We start from the raw sequence: 26,666 nt of genomic DNA on the forward strand, positions 1-26,666 counted from the left end.
TAAAAAATATCTACAAAAAGGAACAAAATCCTTCACAGGAAGTCAAAGGCAGACCTCCAGTGAGCCCAGTCTCTGACAAAATGCCGATATCAGAATCACTAGAAATACTGCTTTCTAACATTTTAGAATATGAATCATCACTCTCATCTGTGTCACTAACTGGATCACTGGCCATGCAATTATATAATAGAGAAAACAAAAATGTGTTAATATTCTTAAATATAATTTTAATATATTATCATTATTTTTGTGATATTTATCAATGCAAGATAAGTAAAATGTTTGTTAAAAAATTCCTCAAGATTTTGCAAATGCCCGAATAAAAAAGTTTCTATACAAACTGATCTTTAAATCGACAAAATATTGATATTTAAGACACAATAACACGCCGAATAAATACTAATTCAGAAGTCAAACAACAAAAATCAGCGTTATTTTTTGTTGTTTTACTTAAAATGTTGATATGTCACTAAATTTAGTGACACATAACAAAAGAACTCATATTCCACAAAGGGAAAATTTGTTTTTGATAGTTTATGAAATCCTTATTCACAAAAAAGAAATTATTTCAAAACATTTTTGTTTCAATCAAGGCAGACCCTCATGCTTAAAGCTGAGTATCCACCTTTTACATTAGAAGGTGTGCGGTTTCCTTTAGTTCGATTAATCAATTATTAAAATTTTTGTTATCTTTTCTGAACTCCTCAACTTCCCCTCACATTTCCTCACCAGGATGCAAATTTAAAGAGAAGTGAGTATTTATACGGGTGAATCTTGGAGTTTATTCATAGTTTGTTTTCATTAGCCAGCACATGTTATGAGTTTGTCCTTGCTGTTACGCCTTTCTGGCCATTTAAATAATTATCATGTCAGTAGGTTGTCGAGACAACCCAGTTAGCCCTAACTTAAAGTGCTAGTCGTGCACTACTCTTTTGCCTTGAATTTATTGCGTAACGATTCTTAAGTTCCACCACACATTGTCACTGTTACCGTAAGCACGAAGTACGTGCCTTTCTGTTCATAGTTGATAATAATAAAGGGTTATTTTTATCTTCTTATGTATTAGTAACATTTACGCTTGTGTGAGAAGTTGTTAGGTTCCTTAGTAGGATCTCGAAGAGTTTACATGACCAAAGAGAGTATGATCCTACAAAAGTAGGAAAGAATTCAAATGCTAACCCACCAAATACATATTTGCCAGAGCATCGCCAAAAAACACTCTTCCAAAATGTTAATTCACTCTCAAAATCGCAGTTGTAAAAAAACAGAGATGTCAGATAAGTAAGATTACGGACCTTTTCTGGTTTTGACCAGAATTAAGGACCTTTTAAAGGACAAAAAATAATTTCCAAAAAAACCTAAGGATCTTTAAATACTTTTAATGCAAAACCTGGATAAGTCGATAAGAAAATTTTTTGTCAGCATATTATTTTTAATTTTTTAGCAGCACAATCGGTTGCCATTTTTTTTCACCTTTTTTTGGCCCTCTTTAAATAAATTTTTATAGAATAATATAGTCAAAATTTTCACAGAATAATATTCTGCCCGTTTTTATAAATATTGTGCTTTTCTTAATGATTTATTTGTAATGACAGATATACATAAATATAATTTTCACTTTTATTCAATATAATCATTAACTTATTTAGTAATTGCAAATGAAGGTCATTATGATAATTTATAGTCATTGGATAAGTTCAATCAGACTTTTTTAGAGGATACTTTTGGGGCCTAAAACCTAAACTTATATACTAGAATACATGGTAAACACTACTGACCTTGTTTTTCAATCAGTAAATATTTTCATTTTATGCTGCACACTACGCTATATCTAGAAAGCTTTTATACTTTCAGATTTTGGGTTCTACCAGAACTAAAACATCTGTTTATAATCTGAATTTCAAAAGAATGCGTTGTAATATGTTCAAAAATATATTATTATGGACATTCTTTACAAGAAAAGGAGACTAAATTATGTGAAACATTTCTTAAAGAAAAAGGAAAAACAAGCAAGTAAGAAAATTCATAGTATAAGACATAAATAGGCTGTAAAATATTTTTATAACAATCTGCTTCCTTTGATCTAAAAAAAAACTGAGAAATGATACATTTATACAGCATAAATGTAAAGAAATATTAACAATAAATGTTAAAAATATAGGACAAAGCAAATATTAAAACTGATTACTAAAAAACTTTTTACTTAAATTTCAACAAAGATTTTAATAATCTTCTCTCATAATGAAACATAAAATTAATTCTTTCCATATGGGGGGAGGTATGCACGAATATATACAATACTTAGATTTAAAAAAGTTAATTACCGCAACCATGTCCTCTATAGCAGCAGCAGATTTTGATCCAAGCATAACTAGACCCATAGCCACTCCAGCTGCTTCCCCAGTCACTGCATCATCTTGGTATAAGTTAAATTTTAACTGTTCATACACATCTTAATGTAAAAGAAAATATGAATTAAAAACAGCCTTTTAAAACTTAAGCTTCATTTAATTAAAGTATATATTGGAACTTAAAAATTGCTTATGGAAATATATGAAAAACTTTAATCTGAATAAACTGCTTATTTTCTACGCACTCTATTCATTCTTAATACAAGCACTTTAAAATTCATTGTACTCAGCACTAATTTTTGTAATGAAGATAAATTTGGAAAACAAGGACTTCAGAGTACGCACCTGTTACTTTATATTTGGGTGGAGAAAAGTTACAATAATCATTACCTTATATTGCTATAGAACTACAAATCACTTTTATAACACTATCATACCTACCAACTTCGACAAACAGAAAAATTTGGAATTTTCACGAAAAAATTCACGATTTCACATGCTAAAACCTGAAGCACGAATAGTCAGAAAATTCCAAACAAAGAATTCCATACATATTTTATAGGAAAAATTCGTTAATACACTAAACAAGACACACTTCATATGCATTTTCAAATGGGCAGCTACTCACTTAATAACATTGTTCTTTTCTAAAATTTAATAATTACCTGGCATAACAACAAATCTTACACAGCAGCTGCACCTTAAATGTCTTCTTAAATCTTAAAAATGGAAATAAAAAAATAATCCCTCCGACTGCTCAATTTGTGGGCCGAAATCGCTTAAAAAATTGTGCAATTTTTTTTTCATATTTTAAATCTATATATATTGGAGAATTGAAAAATGAACTTTATCTAGAAAATACTTTTTATATAGATTTTTATTATGAGAAACTAAAGTTGCCAGAAAAACCAATTTCAGATGTTATCACCAAAAAAAAATTTTTTTTTTAAATAAATTTCAGTCGAATTACAGTTAATTTCTATTTATTGCATAATACAAAAAAGCGAAATGCATAAAATTTAAGAAAATATAAAGCACTGAGGGAAAAATACCTTAGAAATGCAGTTTAGTATGATAGAGTTCAAAACAGGGTTCAAGGCAAAGTCCAGCTTCACAGTTTTTGCACCAGATTCAATAAATCTAATTAATGATCACTCTAATTATTAATCTAATCAATAAATCTAATTAATAATTCAATAATTTAATTAAATAATCTAGATAATCGCTGAACATTGTCTAGCAGCCATTTCTGTAAGAAAAAAGCGGCAAAAAGTGAAGTTTGAGTGATAATACCACATGCCTTCAAATCCTGCAATTTAGTAGACAACAATATCTGTTGGCCAAAATGTAAACTAAATGTCTAATACTATATATAATTTATTTCAATGGTTAAACAGGCGAAAAATGGATGCGCTCCTCAATAAAGCAAGAAAAACACATGCCCACAGAAATCACGGGATGAGCAGATTTTGCTACATTTGAGTTGCCTGTGGAAATCGCGGGATGAGCAGCCAGAGGGTTAATATGTTTGCGCTTGAATAGCTCTCCGAATTTTGTATACAAAGAAAAACGTTTAACTGATTAAAATGTAACAAATATTATACTTCTAGAATTTTTAGTCCATAGGATCCCTATAACCCCCCTCCTTAATAAAACTTTCTTACATATAGCCCAAAAGTGAGATTGCTTTCCTAATTTTTTGTTTTAATTATGTTCAGAAGCAAATGCCTCAGACCAATATCTCAGAAACAAAAACTTGTAGCTACTTTCTTTGAACATCCTACATACATGAGTGGAACAGTAAAAAAAAAAAAAAAAAAAAAAAAAATAGATGAAAAGTTTGCAACCACTAGTTAACAAACAAAAAGATCAAAAGTCACTTGCATTTAACATGAAGATATTAAATTTAAACACTGATTTATTCCTTTGTGGAAGAAAATTTATAATACAGCAGTGATTTAAAAATGCCTTAATTGATCACCTCCATATTTTAAAATACACATAAATTCATATTTTTTTCAATAGATTAAATAAAATTGAAGTCTGTTTTAACTATTTTGATCAATAAATGCTCTTAAAGAGATTTTTGTTATGAATTTATGGCATTACGAGCTGGATATTTTGTTTCCAGTAATCTAATGTATTGGAAATTTTATAGCTATTCATAAAAATTTACTACAAGATATTTTATGTAATATTTTAACCCTTTAACTGTCGAGTTATTTTGATGATTTGGGTACACAAATTGTCAAATTTTTTTATTGGAAAAATCAAATGTTTAGTACAAAATAAAATAAACTTAAGTAGCTAAAATTGATATTTTGAACTATATGGGTAAAATTTTTAAAGTTTTGTAGCCACTACGTATTTGCTTGAGGCGGCTGCTATTCAACATGGCAGTTGTAAAGTTCGCTTCTAGTGGAGCATTATTTTCTAAAAATGAAAGAAAATGAATTATTTTCTAAAAAATAAATAAAAGTGAATATGTATTAGTAGTTCAATAATTCAGTCTTGTGTGGTACAACTGGAAACACTTTTCCAAGCACAAACCAACTCCACAATCACTACACCAGAACCGTGTTTCCTTCCTTATCTTTTTCCCATTTTTATCCTTTTTCAAACAACACACTTTGCACTGTCTTGTAGGCTCACGTTTCACAGGAGTAGGAGGAATACAGGAAATAAAATGTCGTTCAGTAAGACAGGCAGGGTTATCTATTGTAGGTGGTCTGCCAACATTCTTTTGTCCAGAAGCTGCATCATCATATTTATGTAAAAGCTCTTCTACAACTTGGATTCGAAATTCTAAAAATGTAATATGTTTCCCAAATACATTTTTATAGAGTAAATATGAGTTCCAAAGTACCTTGTCTAGTAAATGTAAAAATATCTTTTTATAACATTTTTTCTGACGTTTTCAGATTTTTGGATGAAAGGATATTTCCTAATCACAGCGATCTACACCACCCATAGTTAGACTGTAGTCAGAAACAATCTTCGGCTTGAGTATATCTTCATTTTTTTTTTTTTTTTTTTTTTTTTTGAGGCTGACCATGGAAATATCATGAATACACTGCACATCAGACACACATCTTTCATCTTCGGTTGAAGAATCTAAATCATCTATCTATATAACATTTCAAAGAACTGGACGCCATTTTACAACAAAAGATCCCGTGCACTTTAAACCAAAGAACTTATAACCTCTGACCTTTGAAATCTTCAGTAAAGTGCTGTCATCTATTGAATTGAGCGCACATTAACTTTTCCCGAGATACTGTCGGGTTTGACAAAGAAATGAAGCCGAAATAAACGTCTCCCGATATATATTCGAGTATAACAATACGATGCACTCAAAAAAAAAATTACCCTGAGTAATACTCGGGCGTGACATTTTCGAACACCAGTGCTGTACCCGAGATTAACTCGGGCATGACAGTTAAAACGTTAAACCTATTTATATGTTTACAAAATAATTTACATTCAGTCTAAAAATATTCATTTCTGTAATAGCACTCTCTCACTATGGCTTCACTTCTTGTAACCACTTCTACTTATAGAATACATTTTACACATTATACTGTGTTTTCCCAAAAACAAGATCCGACTTCATGTTATTTTTTGTTCCTAAAGACATGTTAAAGCTTATATTCAAGGCACATATACTTTTTAATGTATAACAATTAACATTTATCCATTTTCAACAATTACATTTATTCACATAGTCCAGAATATACATTTATTCATACAAAAAAAATTACATATATTCAAATATAGTAGTATAAATTTTTAACTCCATTTTTACTATACCACTACTTGGCCTATTCATAAATCTAGTAACATAGCTCTCCTTAAATTAGTACCTATTCTCATATTCTATAATGCATTAATAAGAAGTAGCAGTGATTTTATCCCCTGAATTCTTCATACAAACCATGACCTCTTGCAGGCTAGGCTTCACAAAATATCCACAAAAGTTTCTTTCAAACTTATTTTTGATGCAATCATCAATTTCCTTGCTCAAAATGCAATATCAAGAATCTAAAATTAGGCAAGTCATTCTTGGGAAAACCATTATTTCATCTATTTCTCTATAAGAATCATTATTTTATATATTCGTCTTGTGGCAAGGAAGTTCTGCATGTCTTTAATATCGTGATGGTTGGTTGACTAGACTTCTTCAGCTACCCAGCAAAATAAGCATTAGTTTTAAATTGATTGACTTCCTTATAGCTGCTAATAAGCATCAGACATTTTTGGTTTCAAGAACATAAATGTCGCCTAAAACACATTCAGTTTTATCTTTATTTTTCCATCTAGATGAAATAACAAAATATGGACAACCACCCTTCATTTTTGTAGACAGGAGTGTGGGAAAATATTAAGAGTGATGGACCATACGAAAGCAGCAAAAAATTGAAGGTTAAAGATTCAGAAAACATTTCTTTATTTCACATGAATATATTATATATGTCCACAACTAGGCAACAATTATGAAGATTCTAAACAATCATAGCACATCCATTCATTATAAAGAAAACACGTGTGTTGAGTTTGAACTCCGATTGTCATTTGGCAATAAGTCTGGCTGATGATCTTACCTAAGGATTATTTTGGGCTAGGGGTATCACAAGCATTCTAAAAATCATACTAAGGCTTATTTTACAATTACCGTATATACCCGCGTATAAGTCGAGAAATTTTGGACCAAAAAAAAAAAAAAAAGACTTCAAAGTGGGGGAGTCGACTTATACGTGGGGCCATAAAAAATTAAAAGAATCGGAAGTTCAAAAATTTCTTTATATAATGCAGTTGTTTTCTTCCCGCACTCAAATTGGACGACTTATCAAATAAGTCACTTACTTGAAGTAATTTCATGACTTAAATTATGTGACGAACTAATCAGAGTTTCATACTTTAACCAGAGTAAGTTTCAATTAAACCAAAGAATTTTCGGCCCCCGAACAACCGATCAATAAAAAAGTTTCGCCAACACACCAAGAAAAGAGAAATGCAGATAGTTTTTATGTACGTATAAGTCTTTATAATAGTTATTGTTTTATTGTTCATTCATGAAATACTTTTGTTAACAGACGTACACGTCAAAATTTAAAAAAATAGCCCACGCAATAACTGAATAGTTTTGAATATTTCTTTTAACTTTTAAAAAGGGAAAACGCAGATAGATTTTACGTACGCAAATCTTTTCCGGAACAAATTCTAGAAGGTTACTATATACGATCATTTTCGAATCTGACCATGAATCAGACGTTGAAGGATTTTGATTTTGTTTATTTACCAAAGTATTTTTTATCGTATGTTTACTTTTTTTTCTCAGATGATTTTGAATAAATGTAGTACTTAAAAAAAAAAAAATTTCGAAGTTTCTCGATCGATTTCGGAAGTGGGGGGTCGACTTATACGCGGGTATATACGGTAGGTCTTTTTTCCAGTGAAACATAGTAACTAAAATAAATTATAATTTTACCAAATGATAATTCATAGACTAAAGAATATTGTAAGTACCTTGTCTGTGAGTACCCATTGCAGCTAATCCTAAGCCAAGACATCCTCCATGCCTAACAACTTCATTCGTTGCTTCTTTCAACTGATTTAATAAATAGTCAATAATAGCAGCACCATGATTTGCATGAATAAGTCCTAAAGCATATAACCCACCACCTTCTGTGTAGCCAGCAGATGAACCAGAATCTTTAGGAAGGTATGATGACATCAGATGCAAGGCTTCATTTTCATGGCCCTTATGAATCACACCTAAACTAGCTGTTGCACTAAATTTTGCCCAATTGGTTGCTCGGGCAAGCCATTCCAAATTGTCTCTCAAAAACTGATCACTAGTTGTGCCACAATGCATGAAAGAATTGGCAATAACAGTAGCTGTGTGACATACAGAATTTCTTACTGCTTCTTTAGTCTGCTTTAGAATGAGCATATCTGTATGGTTATTTCTAATGAGGAACTGTAAATTTAAGGCTATTGAAACTTCACCACCAAGAATAGTTGCTAATTTTTCTATTCTCTCTTGATGTTTTTTCTGATCTTCACTCTGAAATTAATAAATAATAATTACAACAAAGACACATATAAAAGAATTTTTTTTTAAAAAAATCCAAACTTTTTCCATTAACTAACCAATTTCAAATTAGATTATGACAAACTAAATCATTAAACAAACAAATAAATATTCTGCAAAATATGTACTACAACAATACAAAGAAAACAGAACAATTTACACATCTTTCACTTCAAATTTCTTGACTTGCTTCTGAGATATCAAAACAGTTTTACAATAACATATTTTATACTTAAAAAAGTTTTACAGTAATGTTTTTAATTAAGTTCTCTAGAAATTCTATACTTAGACTAGCTTTGCATTTTAGTAGTTTAAAATACTGTTTAGATGCATTTGTCAATTCAGTACCACTTAAAATTTTTGTGTTTTAGAATATTTTATTACTTTCGGGTATGTTTTATACTTATAAAATCTCATTAGTAAAATTCATAAAAGCTTACTAAATCTTCTAATTTAGGCTGTGGAATCGCTACTTCTTTAGGTGCTTCATCTGTTTCCATAGCTTCCCTAGAACCAAGCAAATTAACATTCTCAGAAAATTAAGTTGGCAAACGAAAATGTTTTAGACTAAATAAAATTAGTTTTACACAAACAATTATTCTCACCAAGGTAAAAAGCAAATAAACTATAAACACCTTTTCGTTTATACTAATGATGGAGCACACATTTATAAAAATGAATACTTAGGCAAATTACAAATCATATGTTCACTCATTTTTAAATGTCAAGAAGATAATTATTTTGTACTCAGATACATACAATGAGTAGTTTAAAACTTATTTTATTAATTATGGAATAATGTGTACTGTTCTGTTACCGGGACCGGATTCAGAATTGTATGCACATGTGTACATGTATGTGCATATATATGTATACACACATGTATTTGTACTTACATATATATATATATGCACACATGAACACATACATACATTTCTGAATCCAGGCCTGAAAGCAGAACAGTACCGAATAATGCAAATGTTTGTAAAAATTATTACAAATCATATTAATTAGATACATCATTATTTGTATCGACTAAGAGATATAATTAAAGATAAAATAAAGGTATAAATTAGGAAATATGTATATTGCTTTTAATTACTTAGTCATGCAACACACTGCTTTAAATTGAAAGAGGAAGATCTTTGGAAGGATCGAATAGCAATATCTCTAACAACTGACAATTTGCAAACCCATATGGATGATAAATGAAGGAATTTATACTTTTTGAAATAGCAATGGTTGCCAGGCTATGTGAACAACAAATGCTTGATAACAAAGATATTGTGACAAAAATAAATAAATAAATAAAAGATTTAAGACTTTTAACAGAAATCTGGCTACAAATAACCATATTAAAGCAATTTTTAGAATTTTAAAAAATTGCATATTCCAGGGTTCTTACACATTTCTGCACACGGAAATCACGTACATGTAAGGACCATTAATGAAACAATTAAGAACCTATGAGCAAATGGGAACTGAATAAATTCAATTGAAGATATTATCTGTGCCTGAATTTCCCTTTTGCAATACCATCCTAAAAATAAAATAGATTCCTAAGTAGTAAGCATTATTGCTAGACATGAATTAATTAACATAATTCAGAAGTGAAACAACAAAAATCAGCGTTATATTTACCAAATTTTCACAGGACTAGTTTCGATGGTTTTACCGAACCACCATCTTCAGCTGCAAAACCGCAAATGAACCAGATAGGAAATAATGATTAGATAAGATAAGGAAGCCTGAACAAGAATAAGCAAGTGGCGCCATCTGTTGGTAAAACCAGAACTAAAACATAATTTCTTTCAAGGCCGAAGGCAAATTTGGATTGGAATTAGGATCGTTAACTAACACAGAAAGATTTTTATGAATGTGAAATGCCTCTAGAAAATCCAGTTCTCCAATGGAAGATGTTTTTTGAATAATTTTGGCAGCAGAAAAACTGAAAGTGTTATTTTCGGACCAACAATGTTGAGCAACAGAAGACTTCTGTGTTTCCTTTTTTCTAACATATGCCTCATGTTCCTTGACGCGAAATTTTAAGGCTCTCTTAGTTTGGCCAATGTAAATTAAACCACACTGGCAAGGAATCCTATAAATACCCCAGGAATTCATATCCGGAATGGGGTCCTTGAGTCTGGAACTTGGAATTTTATTGATGGGAGAATAAACAACCCGAAAGTTAAATTTCTGCAAAATATGTGCAACTTTATAGCTAATTGATGGAAAGAAGGGAATGACAACAGAATTTTTATAATCTCCTAAAACAAGAGTGTGCCTTTTAGTGTGTTGAGATGAGAATTTTTTAACTGCTTGATTAATAATGTTGGGTGGAAAGCCCCTGTCAATAGCTATTGCTTTTAAATAATTTAGTTCTTCATCAAGGGCTAGTTTGGAGGAGCAAACTTGAAGAGCACGGAAAACATAGGAATAAAATGAAGCTAACTTTTGTTTAGTCGGATGACATGATTTAAAGTGCGGTGGAAGGCAAACCGATGAAGGTTTACGGTAAACCGTAGTACTGAAGTTGGATGTGTTACGTGTGACCAGAATGTCGAGAAACGGAAGAGAATTGCAAGTCTCAAGTTCAAAAGTGAACTGAATAGCAGGATCAATAGAATTCATTGTTGAAAGAACTTTATTTAAATCATCTTTATTACCTTCAAACAGAGTAAAAGTATCGTCTACGTAGCGGAACCATGCCAGGAAGTTTAAAGTTTCAAACAATTTTGATTCATAATAATGCATGTAGATATCAGCCAGGATGGGACTGAGGGGGCTTCCCATGGCTAATCCCTCAGTTTGCTTGTAATATTTATTTTGGAAAACAAAATGTGTTTGTTTCAAACAGAGTTGAGTGAGAGAAATTAGCTCATCAATTTCGATGCAAGAGAAATGAAATTCGCGAAGTCTGGTTTCTAGACATCTTAATGCACCCTCCACTGGGACATTGGTGAATAATGATTTTACATCAAAAGAAACCATGAGTAAATTACTAGGAGAACATAATTGTTAATAAGTTTGAAAATAAAATAAACTTTATGCAATTTATCAAGTAGCATTAAATATTTTACACTTATAATTGTTGGTCGTATTTGAAAGAAGATAAGTGACATTTATGTTTTTATTAATTAACATAATTGTTAATAAGTTTGAAAATAAAATAAACTTTATGCAATTTATCAAGTAGCATTAAATATTTTACACTTATAATTGTTGGTCGTATTTGAAAGAAGATAAGTGGCATCTATGTTTTACTAAAAGTTACCTTTATGTTGATTTTTGTTATGTCTCATTTTGTCACATACTTGGTCAGTCTAGAGGTTTAATAAATAATCAGGTAGATTTTATGTCACACTGCATAGGTTAAAATGAGCATTAAATCATAATCAGCATGATTCATTACAAAAGACTGGCTGTTGTCACCGCTCCTGCTTGCCTAGAGTGAGACCTGCTGATCAGAACAAACCTGAAAGGCCTGATGTAGACACAGTTAGCAAGTTTTGAAAGTTAGTTGAGCTCTGTCTGACAATCAGCTACACCCCCTGGAACTCAGTTAATATACTTTAAGGTTCTATTAAGCCATTAAAGCACTACAGGTGATAAGTTGTTTTGCATTACTTTAAGTCTCACTAGATGGAAAGAATAAGTTTTACATTAATTTTTATATTTCTGTATTTTACTTTGTGACTACAGTAAATGTTAATGAAAGGCAATAGATCGCTTTAATATGCCGAGATAATTTTTAATGGTAAGCACTTAGTTATAAGTAATTAAATTAGGTATTAGATAACCTTAGTCATTATGGATTTACATGGCCACTATTAAATTTATTTTTTAATAATATTAGTTAAAAAAAACCCCTATTAATATCACAATCTAACAAAATTTCACAGTTTAAAATCCATGCAATTTATGACATTGATTTTTAAACAATATTAGGAAACACATTAAAAGCTACAAAACATTTATGCTTTGTAGCAACAAAACTCAACAAAATAAATTATGCATCTTTTTAATTTGAAGGCCTGCCCAGACATTTTAGCTAACTTATATCGATTTCCTTCTCCTTAAGCATCTTTTCTAACAATTAGAAATTTGTCTCAATACGCAAAACAATGTTCTCATTAGTTTCTTCATGTTTTATCTCCTAACTGCCAACCTCTCCACAATGTACTACTTATGAGTGTTTTCTTGATCTGGTAAAAGTTAAAATAGTCCAACCCACCCCCGACAAATGTGAAACAAATTATCGCTATGTCTGAAAGTAACTATAAATCAAAGGTTTAAAAAAAGCTTCTTATATTAAAAGAACTTCGAAAATAAAGGCATGTTCTTATGCTAACAAAATCAATAAGAACTCAAGGTGATGTAATTAAACAAGAAGAGTCAAACTAAAGGTCAAAGACTACACAATTTAATTTCAATTTAATCTGGTTCAGTAACTCTGTCATCATAATAAACTCAAATGTTGGCAGCGATAATGCAAAGACGAATAATTACAAATTATCAGAGTTGACAGGAACTAATGTAAGGAGCAAGTGGAGGTAAGAAACACACTCGTCTTACACTCCAAAAACCTCAGTTTAAAAACTGCCTAAGTGATTGCGTTCTAGTGAGGAAATAGAAATGGGAAATTACAGTAAAGGCTGAAATTGTACACAACTGGGTAATTTACATAATAAAATAATAATTGTACATATCTTTGAAGAATAATTTTCTTTCTCTTTATATATTTAGTTCCTTTCTTCAACACATTAACTTTTCACTTAAAACTTTTTGGATTTAATTAAAGATTTCTGTTATTTTAAAAGACTAAATGCATTTAGAATGTATGGAAAAAGCTGCTAATTTTATTTCTTTAGTAATACAAACATTTAGAAGAAATATGAAATACATATGGTAAGGTTCGGTCACAGAGTTGGTGTGGCATAATTTTTAGAATTTAGAGCAGGCATTGGCATCTAAAAAGACACCAGACAGCAGAATTTAGGATCCACAGAGATCGTCTTTGATTAAGGTGGCAAAATGCCTAGTGCCAGCCCTGTGTATGATGCATTAAGACATATTAGATGAATCTTTTGAATTGCCAGTTTTCAATTTCTTTATTAATAAAAAAATTTGCTTTTTATAATGCATGTCCATATGATAAGATTATAAGCATTTTCGATATTTCCCATGCTTGTGTCTAGTGAAAAGTAGAGAAAATAAAGGGAATATAAAAATTAAGAAAGTGATTCTAGTATCAGAAGTAAAACATTCAACTACAGTCAAAAGTCATTAATTCGGACCTCAAAGCTACAAGCTTTCTGCGCATGCATCAACGTATAATGCTTTCACGCATGAGCGTAACACTATTACGCATGCGCGTTTAATGTATAACAGACGGTATAAGCTAAGCTAAAATTATCTAATTATCTATTTCAGTTAATGTTGCAGATTGTGTTGTTCCTTAATCTTCAAATTGGATCCGGCTTATTATTTTTTGCAGACTGCTAGAGCAATTTTATAAAAGTAAGCTTGAACTTTCGATTATGTCAAATAGAATTTCTGATGCTGGAGCTGCCAAAGGATCTACAAAGCGAAAGTATGTTTCGATGTCCACCAAACAAAAAGTGGAATTGCTGCAAAAATTGGATAAAGGCATATCCTTTGTTTCTCTAACCATTCCGAAATCTGTTTATCAATTTCACACTGCTCTGCGGGGGGTGGGGGTGGGGGTTGTGGCACGCAATGAATTGGAAGTTGATCTGTCAGCACTATCCTTATCTTCAGGGCAGATGTTTTTATTTTATTTGGCTTATAATTCCTTACTAAATGTGGTATTTCATCTCGATGTACTCCGTCTTTGATACGATTTAAATCAAATTCCTCGTCATTATAATTCGCTTCCGGTAGAGAAGAAAGTAACACAGAGGTTATTGAAAACAAAAAAATTTTGATTGACAAATTAGTCGGTATTCTCGACACAGCAATTATAGGACTTGAACAGCGAAACTTTGTAACTGAACAAGAAATTATGTCTGTTAGAATTAAAGAGAAAGTATTATCACATAAAATGAAGAAACTTAAACAACTTACATTGAAAGAAATGTTTAATAAAGTAAACAAATAAATATTAAGCTTTTTTTTTTTGTAAATTTTGATACCATTTAGATCATAATTGTTCTTTATTTCATACATTACGGTTTCATATTTTTAATTTTATAATTTCTGCATGCCATCTTACCAGATTTAAACTGATGATCTATAATACGGAAAAATCGATCATCCGGAATTGCCGAAGTCCCGACGAGTCCGGATTAAAGACTTTTGACTGTATTATGTTTTCATTGTTCTTCCAGATGTTCTCCAAAAAGTAAGAAATTGCGTGTTACTACCATGGAGACATTTTTCAGGAATCTTTTAGAATCGTGGATCTATAAATTTGCCTTCAAATCTTCCTAAACTTTCCAAGCTGCAATGTCAAAAATCCTAAAGAAAAATTACCTTTACCAATTCTGTAATAGCAAAAAGGCAGAAATGTTTTGAAAAAAAAAAAAAAAAAAAATCGGAGGGAAAAAGTGCAAAATTAATTTTATAGAGAAAACTGATAAATGTTCTGAACATTCTGAGAAATGCGAAAAACGCTTATCATTAAAAAGACATTTTTAATTCAATACATAGTTATTTTGTTTTTGCTAAAAACTATTTTGTAAATTGTGCTTTATAGCATTACACCTTGCTTATTTTTCATATTCAAAACAACTTTATAATATGACAGTGAAAAATAAAAATGCTTTATTTTAATGTTATTTCTTACAAATAATTCCAATATATTACCATTATTTTAATGAAATTTATTAAGGTTAGAATGTTCCAAAATAATCGTCAAAAAATTCCCAGATCTCGGAATTAAAAATTTTCTATAGAAACCGATCTTAAAATCGCCAAAATGTTGATAAGTTGCCAAATTTAATAAAAGGTCTTTTATTAAATGGTCGCCAAAATCATTCAATAAAAGAATTCACATCCCCAAAAGCGGAAAGTTGTTTGAGAGCTCTTCATTATAAAAAAACTGAAATAACTTCAAAATGCATATGTTTCATTTCTTGCTCAGAAACTTGAGTATCCCACCATTTATACTACAAATAGGAATAAAGAACCTATGAATCCATTAAAAAAATAACCATATTTGTCGGTGAATCTGCAAAACTATTCCTACAAAGTGCTAATTCACACTCAAAATGGCAATCATAAAAACAAACAGAAATTTCAGATGATTAAAATTAAGGACCTTCTGCCAATTTTGGCTGAAATTAAAAAGACTTTTAAGGACCAAAAATCGATTCCAAAAAAATTAAGGACTTTTAAGGACTCTTACGGACTGTACGAACCTCGATATTCATAAGAAATAGTATTTTGCATATAAACTTTATATTTTCATAAATATTAAAACAATCATAAAAATTGGCAGATATGGAATAGTCATAAGAAATACTGACAAGTATGCCCCTAACAACAATAAAGTCACTATTGAATGCTCCTGAAAAATATTTATACAACTTAGCATTTGATTACTTTGAGTTATAGGAATAAACTGTACAGAAGCATAATTTTATATGATGTAAGACTACCAAAAAGTAACTGCAATTCCAATATTCACCATAGTCAACTGCAGGAATTACAAAAGTCTTTCTGAACTTGAAATACTTCCCCCCAGTCATTCTTAGCAGGACTTTTTAATTTATTAGCCCAAGGGGCATTAGTCCAGAAGGGCTATTAATTTCGTTTTGGCATTTTACTTTGAAAACTTTAAATGTTGGTTCACTTTTTAAAATGTTACCACCAAATATTACAGCCCTGTATTATATTCAAAGAAAATAAAGGTATAATTTTTAAATAATGAAGAATCTGCATAAATGTATGTATGTGTCTTGCATTGTGATAAAACAACAGTACCTAGAGCCATCAAATTTTGAATAACGAATATGGGCATCTGAAAGAACAAATTTGGAATGTGTTTCATATTTTGTAAAACTAATGAATTTTTTATTAACAAACTCTGATTTCAAAGCGTGCAATGGCAACACTGTATGGAAAAAAACATTTTTATCTCCAGCGCGTGAGACTGTGAATCAGAAATTCTAAAGATATGCACAATTTAAAATTATTTTGCGATATTGCTGTTGAACTAAATTTTATGGTTTATGTGTGACGAACATGATATTTATTTAAATAAAGATACCCACAACACGTTAAAAAATAATGTAAAATCTGAAAGCTTTCAGATTTTTTTATTTATTTAAAATTCCTAGTGAGATTTTCCAGCTGCACATTTTTATTTTAAGAAGGGGCTGTTGCTAACTATACATATTCTTCAATGCATTGGGTTCCAATGGTTTAGTTTCCTCTTCTGATTTCAAAAGATATAGAGACCATTCCGAACGAACCATCTCTGATCTTTTATTTATTTTTTTTAATTTGGGGAGGCAGAGGACGAAGAAAGATAAAACAGGGTTCGTACACATTTCTGCACAAGGAAATTAAGTACTTTTAAAGACCATTAAAGAAAAAAATTAAGGACCTATGAACAAATGCGAACTGAATAAATTCAATTAAAATTATTATCTATGCCTGAACTTCACATTTGTAATACCATCCGAAAAATAAAATAGATCCGTAAGTAGGATGCATTATTACTAAACATGAATTAAACAACATAATTATTAATAAAGTTTGAGAATAAAATAAACTTTATGAAATTTATCAATTAGCATTAAATATTTTACTCATAATAGTTGGAAATATTTGAAAGAAGATAAGTGACATTTTATTTACGTTTTACTAACAGTTAGCTTTATGTTGATTTTTTTTTTTAAATGTCTCATTTTGTCACATTTACTAGAGGTTTAGTAAATAGCAGGCAGATTTTATGTCAAGCAGCATAGGTTGAAATTAGAAGTAAGATCATAATCAGCACAATTCATAACAAAAGACTGCATGTTGTCACCACTGCTGCTTGTCTAGAGGAAGACCTGCTGGTAAGAACAAACCTGAAAGGCCTGATGTAGGCACAGTTAGCAAGTGTTGACAGTTAGTCAGGCTCTGTTTAATGCATTTAGTGTCATAGTTTCGTGTAGAGTTCCAGGGATTATAACCCAGTTAATGTTTCCAATAAGCCATTAAAGCACCAGAGGTGATAAGTTATTTTGTATTATTTTAAGTCTCACTAGATGCAAAGAATAAGTTTTACTCGAATTTTTACATTTTTGTATTTTATCTTGTGGCCACAGTAAGGATTAATGAAATTCAATAACTTGCTTTAATATGCAGAGATAATTTTTAAGGGTAAGCTGCTAGTAATAAATAATTAAATTAGGTAGTTTGATAACCTTAGTCATTATGGATTTACATGGCCACTATTAAATTTTATTTATTTTTTAACAATATTTGTTAAAAAAGCCCTATTAAAATCACAATCTAATAAAATTTTACAGTTAAAAATACATGTAATTTATGACATTGATTCTTAAACGATATTAAGATAATTAAACATTAAAAGCTACAAAACATTTAGGTTTTGTAACAAGAACACTCAACAAAATATTTATACGTCTTTTTGATTTGAAGCCTTCCAAGACATTTTGGCTAATTTATATTGATTTCCATCTCTTTAAGCATCTTTTCTAACAATTGGAAATTTGTCTCAATACGCAAACAAATGTTGTCACTAGTTTCTGTGTGCTTTATCTCTTAACTTGTCAACCTCTCCATAATGCACCTCTGAGGGTTTACTTGATCTGGTAAAAGTTAAATAGTCCAAAATCCCTGACAGACATGAAGTAAATTAATGTCTGAAAATAACTACAATGTCAGACAAAGGTTTAAATAAGCCTCTTATTTAAAAAGAACATAGAACCTAAAGGCATGTTCTTATGCTAACAAAATCAATTGCAGCTCGTGGTGATGTAATTAAACAAGAACAGTCAAATTCAAACAAAAAATGTGGACTAGTAATCATTCAATATGTATAGAAAGAGATCACCATAATGCATGTGGACTTAGTGGTCAAAGACTAATTTAATTTAAATTTAAGCTGGCTCAGTAATTCTATGATATGAGGAAACAGAAATGGAAAATTATAGTAAAGACTGAAATCATAAACAACTGGGTAATTTACATAATAATAACTGTACAATATATTTAAAGAATAATTTTGTTTATATATTCAGTTTCTTTCTTTAACATGTTTCCTTTCCATTTTAGAATTTTCGGATTTAATTAAGAATTTTTGTTATTCTTTAAAAAAAAAAAAAAAAAGCATTTAAAATGAATAAAAAGAGCTGTTTAATTTTATTTCTTTAATAATATGAACATTCAGAAAAATATGAAATATATATGGTAAGAGCCGGTTATAGAGCTGGTGTCGCAGAATTTTTAGAATTTAGTGACACACCAAGCAACAAAATCTAGAAATGGCAAAACTTTTAAAATTTAGAGCAGGCATTGGGCATTGGAAGCAAAATTTAGAAAGGCATTACACAGCAGAATTAAGGATTCACAGAGATTGCATCAAGTGGGAAAATGCTTAGCTCTATGCATGATGTATTAAAACATATTAGATGAATCTTTTATAAATTGTAAGTTTTCAATCAATTTATTTATAAAAGTTTCCTTTTATTTTTTATCCCACACCTGTCCATGTGATTAGATTTGAAGCATTTTTGATATTTTCCATGCTTGTGTCTAGTGAAAAGTAGAGAAAATAAAGGGAAGATAAAAATGTTTAAAATATTCTAGTATGAGAAGTAAAAACATTCAAGTATTATGTTTTCAGTGTTCTTCCTGAAGTTCTCCAACTAAAAATTCATTGCAAATTTTCTGTAAAATACATCCATTACACGTTAATACCATGGAGACATTTTTCATTTTTTTACATATTGTTTAATCTTCTAGAATCGAGGGTCTATAAATCTAAAGCCTTCAAATTCTCCTAAACTTTCCAAGCTGCAATGCCTAAAAATAAAATAGATCCTAAAGAAAAATTATCCCTACCAATCGTGTAAGAGCACAAAACCAGAAATATTTATTTAAAAAAAAGGGGGAAAAATGTTTTAAATTAATTTTATAGAGAAAACTGATGCATAGTCTGAGAATTCTAAATATTCTGAGACAATTACGTGGGAAAAACTCTTAATATTAAAAAATTAAGGAGACATTTTTAATTAATTGCATAGCTAATTTTGCTTTTGCTAAGATCTGTTTGGTAAATTGTACCTAATAATATAATTTTGGATAGAATGAATGAAAATCTAAAATGCTTGCAGTGGTTGGAGAAGATATTTAAAAACTGATTTTACTTACCCTTCTGGTTTCTCTTCTGATTTAGGTAAAATAGATATTAAATTGGATGGAATTGGAGCAGTAGCTTTCAAAGCCTGTAATACACGACCCAGAAACTGCTGTGTTGCACTTTCGTACAAATCAAAAGCTATTTGAAAAGCCATTAATGACAGCTCCTATTAAAAAAAGAAATTATTAAAATACTAAGAACTGGTAGTACACATCACATTTCGGAACCTAAATTTAATTGTTATTATAAGTGGTTATATACAGCTAAAGATATCTGCAATGGATAAATTTAATTACCCTGGAGTTTTTCTGAATTCATGAACAAAATTTACTTAAACCAGCTAAAACTCATAAAGCATGGCTTATATTTAAATTTTCAAAATACTTAAAAAAAAACTATTTTAATTCTTTAAAATCTTACAATTAAAATCATAAATTAAAATTACTAGAATTCAATTACTCTAGGAAGTCATACACTGTTTTTACACAATTACTGATGGCTTTTAATCACGTTACTATACAATACAATAGAATTAAAAATAGCAGAAAACATGTTTTAACATAATGCAAAAATGTTTAAAACCTAACATACCTAACAAAATTATCCTTACACAGAGTATATAACTGCATATTTCATTTTGAATATATTTTCTTGTATGACATACCACTTTCAAGAAAAAAAGCATCGATAGACAATAAATAAGAAGTGCAACTTTTTTTGGAGGGGGGGGGCTTTTTTTTTTTTTGTGTTTTGTTTTGTTGTTGTTCTTAACTCTTACAACATAGTACACCTATTTGCACTATGACTTATGTATCTGTCATTCAGTGCAGTGCTGTTTATCGTTGTATGTGGTTGTTTTACAGTCTATTACTGTTCATGCATGTGATGCAGCTAATTTCACAAACATTGTTGTGGTGCTTTAATGTTGAAATTTGTAAAAATACAATAAGAATGGCGAAGGAAATAAAGTTGTAATGATGGAAAAAAAAGCTTGCGACAGTCAAGGGACTGGACAAGGCAGAAACAATGGAGAATATAGCTGACAACATTGGCATTGGATGGATAAGAGACTGGGAAAAAGAAACAAAATAAAAGCAGAAAAATTGTATGCATCAAGAGTTATGGAGTGCACATTAAAAGAAAGAAAAACCATGATAATGAAAAGTGAGCGAAGCTTGGTATGCTTGGTTTACACAATGCAGGGACAAATGTGTGCCTATTTTTGGGCCTATTTCACAGCAAAAGGTGTATTTTCATAATTTTCACTGAAAAAAAACTCAGATTTTGCTGCAAGTGTCAGTTCATTCAACAGATGGAAGAAACTGTAAGGTATCTGTCAATTAAGCATGTGAGATAAGAAGCTATGATCAAATTTTGAAGACATGAAGACATTCAAAAAAAAGTTTCAGGAATTAATTGAAAATGAAAGCCTAATGGATGATGAGATATTTAATTGTGATGAGCCTGGCCTTAATTACAAAATGTTAGCTAGTAAACGTCTTGCAGCCAGAAAAGAAATGGAAACCTCTGGCTGCAGGAATGAATGAAAATTTCCACATGCAGTACTGCTACAGCAAACCTCAAAACAGACCTTGTACTAATTGTAAAGTCCCCAAATCCCAGAGCTTTTAAAACAGTTTCAAAAAATGCTCTTCCAGTAAAATACTATAGCCAAAAAGTGAATTGATGAGCAGTGAAATTTTCATAGGGTTGCCACTCAAACAGGACAATGAAATTACCTGACTTTTCCAGATGTGTTTCGGGAAAATTCCAGGCTACCCGCGTAGTGCGCGTTGGTTGTACTGAGGATAAATTAATTATCATACCACTTGAAAACTCAAAAATTTGCCAATTAATAAAACTTATATATACATATAAATAACCCCCAAACAATTTGTTTTTATAACCATAATAGAAGTAGTTTCCTCCACTGAGAATTGAGATTAGAATCTGCCCAATCAGGATTAAAAAATGTCTTTTCTGCCGATATTTTGCAGCTAAAGGAAGTAAAAAATCTATTTAATGATATCTTAAAATAAATTCAAGTATTTTATATTTACTTAGTAGCATACATAAGTAAAAAACATGTGCACTAAATTTCGTGATGGTATATCATCATACTGCTAGAATTAATTTAAAAAGTATGCCAGAGAAAATTGCCTGAAATTTGAATTGAAAATGAAAAGTATTAATTAATAATAAATAAATTAAGAAGGAAGAAGACACATTAAATGATACAAGTAACATTAAAATAAAATCAATTACTTAAGAATTAAAAGTTGAATTACTAAAATCGGCAGTATTTTAACAAATATTAAATGGATAGCATAGATGATTGATTTTATTATTATTATTATTATTTTACTGCAAAATGACAAATAAGGCTTTTAAGAAAGAAGAAAATGTTTAAAAAATTTTGTTTTATACGAGAATGGGAGGGAATTTACTTTTGTTTAACACACACAGCACATACACAAGTGAATCTCAGAATTCTCGAGGCTATTGGAAGTCAAAAGATGCTGGAAACTTGCTTTGCCTTTCTAAAAGACAACCTGATAGGCATTGCGAAACTGGTCTATGTGAACTATCCAAATGAGAATCACATGACATATGATTCAGTAAAAAAGTGATCGCCGTATGAAATTCTGACTTTTCTAAATTTAGACTAAAATATTTAAATTTTCTGACCTTTTTTGGTCAATTTTCGAATTCTCAGACTTTTCCTGGTTTTCCAGATAGTGTGGGAACCCAGTTTTCAAAGACTGGTTCTTTATCTACTTCACTGTCTTACAAAAAGCTTATATAAAGCTTACTGCTTATTAAACTCACTGGTTAATACACTCAGCTGCTCACTGCATTCAAATTTCCAGGAACCAAAATGAGTACATACTAAGCAAAAGAAAGCTTGTCAGTTATTAAACTTATCTTTGACACTTATAAAACTCAAAATGGTAAAAGTCCAGTTATTCAGATCTGGAATAAAGTGTTTGTAGCTGATAAAGGTATCTGTAGTTCATTCATTGATCTTTCAGTTCTATACTGCTTCAATAAAATGGATTTAGCAGAAATTTTTACCAGTGTAGTTAGAACCAAGACTGACTTACTGGGGTAGAAAGTTGAGGACCCTCTTGAGGTTTTGGAAACAAGTTCTTTGATTATAAACAAATGAGTATTTTCCAGGATTAAAAAATAGGTGATGCTTCAGTGAACACTGGTTTACTTTCTCGAACACCAGCTGATAGGCGATAGATGTGTATACACAAATTTTGTGTGCAAGGTATTCTTAGAAAACATTATAAAATGCTTCCTTATGTTATTATATATTATCAGTTTTTCATTGGGAAAAGGGAGTGATCACTGTAGGCTAGAGAAAAAGAAAAGAAAGCTTTTATTATGCTTGGAATAACCATGAAGTGTTACGCTGATGTGACAGACAAAGCTGCAATCTCTCTGCTAGCAAGAAATGGTAATTTTGGATTTGAACAAATCACTGGACAAAACAATTTTTATTTAACATGCATACTTGCCAACCTATGACACTCAAAAATCAGGAGATTTTTTTAAGAAATCAGGAGATTTTTCACAATGTTAAAAAGACTTTTTAAATGATAAAAATATGGTTTTTAATAATGAATTAACTTTAATAGTAACTAATTCTTAAATGCAAGCAACACAAAAATACCTTACACATAAAAAAAACATTTTTATTTATTACTTGCATCGTTTACGGAAATAAAAAAAAAAAAGGAGGGAATTTTAGTTTAGAAAATTAGGAAGTTTCTTTCTTAAAGAACTAATTTTGTTCACTGCAATTGACACGTAGGCCTGCTTTCGCTAAGAAAAGTTTTTCTAATGTGTCATCACTAATATTAGATCTAAATTTAGTCCTCGTTTACGCAACAACATTGAAAATCCTCTCACACTCTGTACTACTATGGGGAACTGTCAAGATGGCCAACACAATTCTAGACAGTTGGCTATATTTTAAAATCCCATCAGCACCTTTCAGTTTTCCAATTAAACTCCACTGGGTGTCAATCCTAGCTGATTTTATAACTTCATTCAAGTTTTCTAATTGTAAACTGCTGTTATGCAGCTGTTGGAACTGTTTCAATTTTTCCTTCCTTTTAGAACTCCTTTCAAAATAATAATAAATATCAACAATGTGTTCATCCACATTTATTGGTAAAGAAGCTGCCCCTTTTTCAGCTGCTAAATTTAAGAAGTGACAGGTGCACCTCATAATCTGCAAATCTGAATTTTCCTTTCTTAAGATGCCTGCAACACCAGTCTTCAAGGCCTACCAATACTGGTGCATTATCTGCACCAAGTGCTAAGCAATTATCCAGAGGGCCTGCATTTTCTTTTAAAGTTTAATAATTAGCTGTGGTAAATTAAAGCCTGTCAAATGTCCTTCTAAAATGGGGACAGAAAGTAAACTGCACTCAATTTCTGAAGAATCTGTATTAAAAAAAGAAACAATTGGATACAGTTTTGAATCGGTATTATTGCTTCTATCTGTAGAGAGGCAGAACGGAGCTGTTTTGTGCAATCGATAACTGAAGATTTATTTTTCAAACTCATTTCTTTAACAATTGCACCTATTTTGGTTCTTGCACTTGAGTATTTCTTAGCAATTTCACTATCGGGAAACATTTTTCTAAATAAACCTGCAGCGTGATCCGATGCATTCAGTGGCAGGTTGTGCTCCAGTAAAAAAGCAGAGAACAGACATTCTGCATTAATAACTTTTTGGTCCTTTGTTTCCGAAGAAAAATTTAATTTTTCGTTTTTTTAAAAAACAACTCATGTTATCCTTGTGTTTTTGTGTTCGCACATGTTTGAGAACATCCACCCTACCACATTGCGAATTCGAAAAATCACAACGACAGGCGGTGCACATCGCAAATTTATTACATTTCCTTGAGGAAATAATGGAAGGAAAGTCAACTGTGTACGATTTTTGAAACGTACACGAGTATTTCATTCTCGCAGACATAACAAAAGATGATAATTTCTAAAACTATTTCCCGAAGGCACGTGCACTCACACAACTCAGCACAAATTGAACGAAATAACTAAAGAACATCCAAATAACAGCTTGCCTTGTCCTCATTGGCTAATATATGCCAGCTGACACGCAGTGGAGTTCGACGCCCATTGGAGAACTGGAGAACGACGTTTCTGGGATACGTATAATGTTCTCACTCACAAAGCATAAGTTATCTGATTCGTAAGGTTTTGTTTTAGATATAATCTAGAGAAAATTCAATTGCTTTCAGACGTCCAAAATCACTTTTATTCATATAACAAAGTATTAAGCCAAGTTCCATAAAAATCGTGAGAAATTTTAAGAATAAGAAAAAGTCGGGAGAAATATATTGTAAATCGGGTTGGCGGGAGATCGGTCGAAAGTCGGGAGTCTCCCGCCTAAATCGGGAGAGTTGGCAACTCTGAACATGTAACATGTCGAAAATGCCTAAACAAAATGATTTAAGCCTGAAAGATAAGGATAAATTGCTGAAAGATTATGATACATTCAAATGCAGTCAAATTGAAGGCAATTTTAAAATTGGGATTTCCCCAAATAATATTATGCAATTTACTTAAAAACAGAAATAAAATTGATAAAGAATTAGTAAAAAATGCAAATGTGTCAAGAAAGTGCAAAAGGGGAAAATCAAAAGGCACTGAAACAGCTATTCTAGAATGGTTTATGATAAGAGAAAGATGATAAGAAATATATGATAAGAAATATTTTTAATTTTTAGAGCTCTTTTGATTACAAATGTTATAGAACTAGATAAAATGCTAGGAGAAAATTTTGTGCCAACTGATGAATGGCCCACAAGATAGAAAGAACATTATTTATCAGAACCTAAATGGTGAGAAGGCAAGGGGCAAATCTTTACCAGAGTTTCTAACAGAATACAAGTCCCACAAAATTTATAAAACAAAGGAAATTGGTCTGTTTTATGAAGCATTACCTGAGTACATATTAATGTTTAAATATAAAACAGCAGTTTGTTTTATGAAATTTAAAAAAAAATGTTACTTTGTTATTAACATGTAATATGGATGCAAAAATTTAAAAAAAACACCAGTGGTTACTTCAAAGAGTAGAAAACCTTGATGCTTACATGGAGTCACGAATTTACCTTTAACTTGCCATTAATAACAAGAACTCCTGGATTACATGCAGCATTTTTACCCATTTCCTTTTGAAATGGGACAGAGAACTGAACAATGAAAAAATAACTTTAATGTTAGAAAACTGTGCTGCACACACTTCTAATATCATTATGAAAAAACATTAAATTAGTGGTTCTTTCTATACATATCACTTCTATGATTCTGCCATTACACCACGATATTATAAAAGCTTTCAAATGTACTTACAGAAAAGGTGTTGTTCAAATACTGAAATTGAAGATAAATGAAATTGAATCTTGTGAAAATGTAAGCACTTTTAAGCCAATACCTTTGACAGAGGTTATGCATATCACAGCTAATACATGAAAAGCAGTGTCCCAAAATACAGTTAGAAATTGCTTTATAAAATGTGGTTTTTATTTAGAAGAAGCCACAGAGAAACTGCAAACTTTTTCTAATATTTCGTATATCAGTGAGAGAAATTACAAAGATTCGTTTCTGGAAAACTTCTCAATTGATGATACTATTGACAGGGTTGCCACTCAAACAGGAGAATGAAATTCCCCAACTTTTCAGGTTTTCCAGGTGTGTTTCAAGAAAATTCCAGTCTATCCGCGTAATGCACATTGGCTGTGCTACGAGGTAAATTAATTATGGTATTACTTGAAAACAAAAAAATTTGCCAATTACATATGACTTGCATACCCCAAAGCATTACTATTATGAT

General features: G+C 30.7%; 1 protein-coding gene across 1 annotated transcript in view; it reads right to left on the reverse strand.

Annotated features, from left to right (window-relative positions):
- Rpn2 (Regulatory particle non-ATPase 2) overlaps positions 1-26,666 on the reverse strand; it is a 137,046-nt gene that overhangs the window by 60,376 nt on the left and 50,004 nt on the right. Inside the window, exons 8-11 of the mRNA XM_035361533.2 lie at positions 19,798-19,952; positions 8,886-8,952; positions 7,878-8,418; positions 2,325-2,452 (exon numbers count right to left, since the gene is read on the reverse strand). Coding sequence (XP_035217424.1) covers positions 2,325-2,452; positions 7,878-8,418; positions 8,886-8,952; positions 19,798-19,952 — 891 coding nt within the window. The remainder of the gene's footprint in view (positions 1-2,324; positions 2,453-7,877; positions 8,419-8,885; positions 8,953-19,797; positions 19,953-26,666) is intronic.

The sequence above is a fragment of the Stegodyphus dumicola genome, chromosome 4 (assembly GCF_044657685.1).
Source record: "Stegodyphus dumicola isolate Sdum_Otavi_A_Nest chromosome 4, ASM4465768v1".
In the NCBI taxonomy this organism is placed as follows: domain Eukaryota; kingdom Metazoa; phylum Arthropoda; class Arachnida; order Araneae; family Eresidae; genus Stegodyphus; species Stegodyphus dumicola.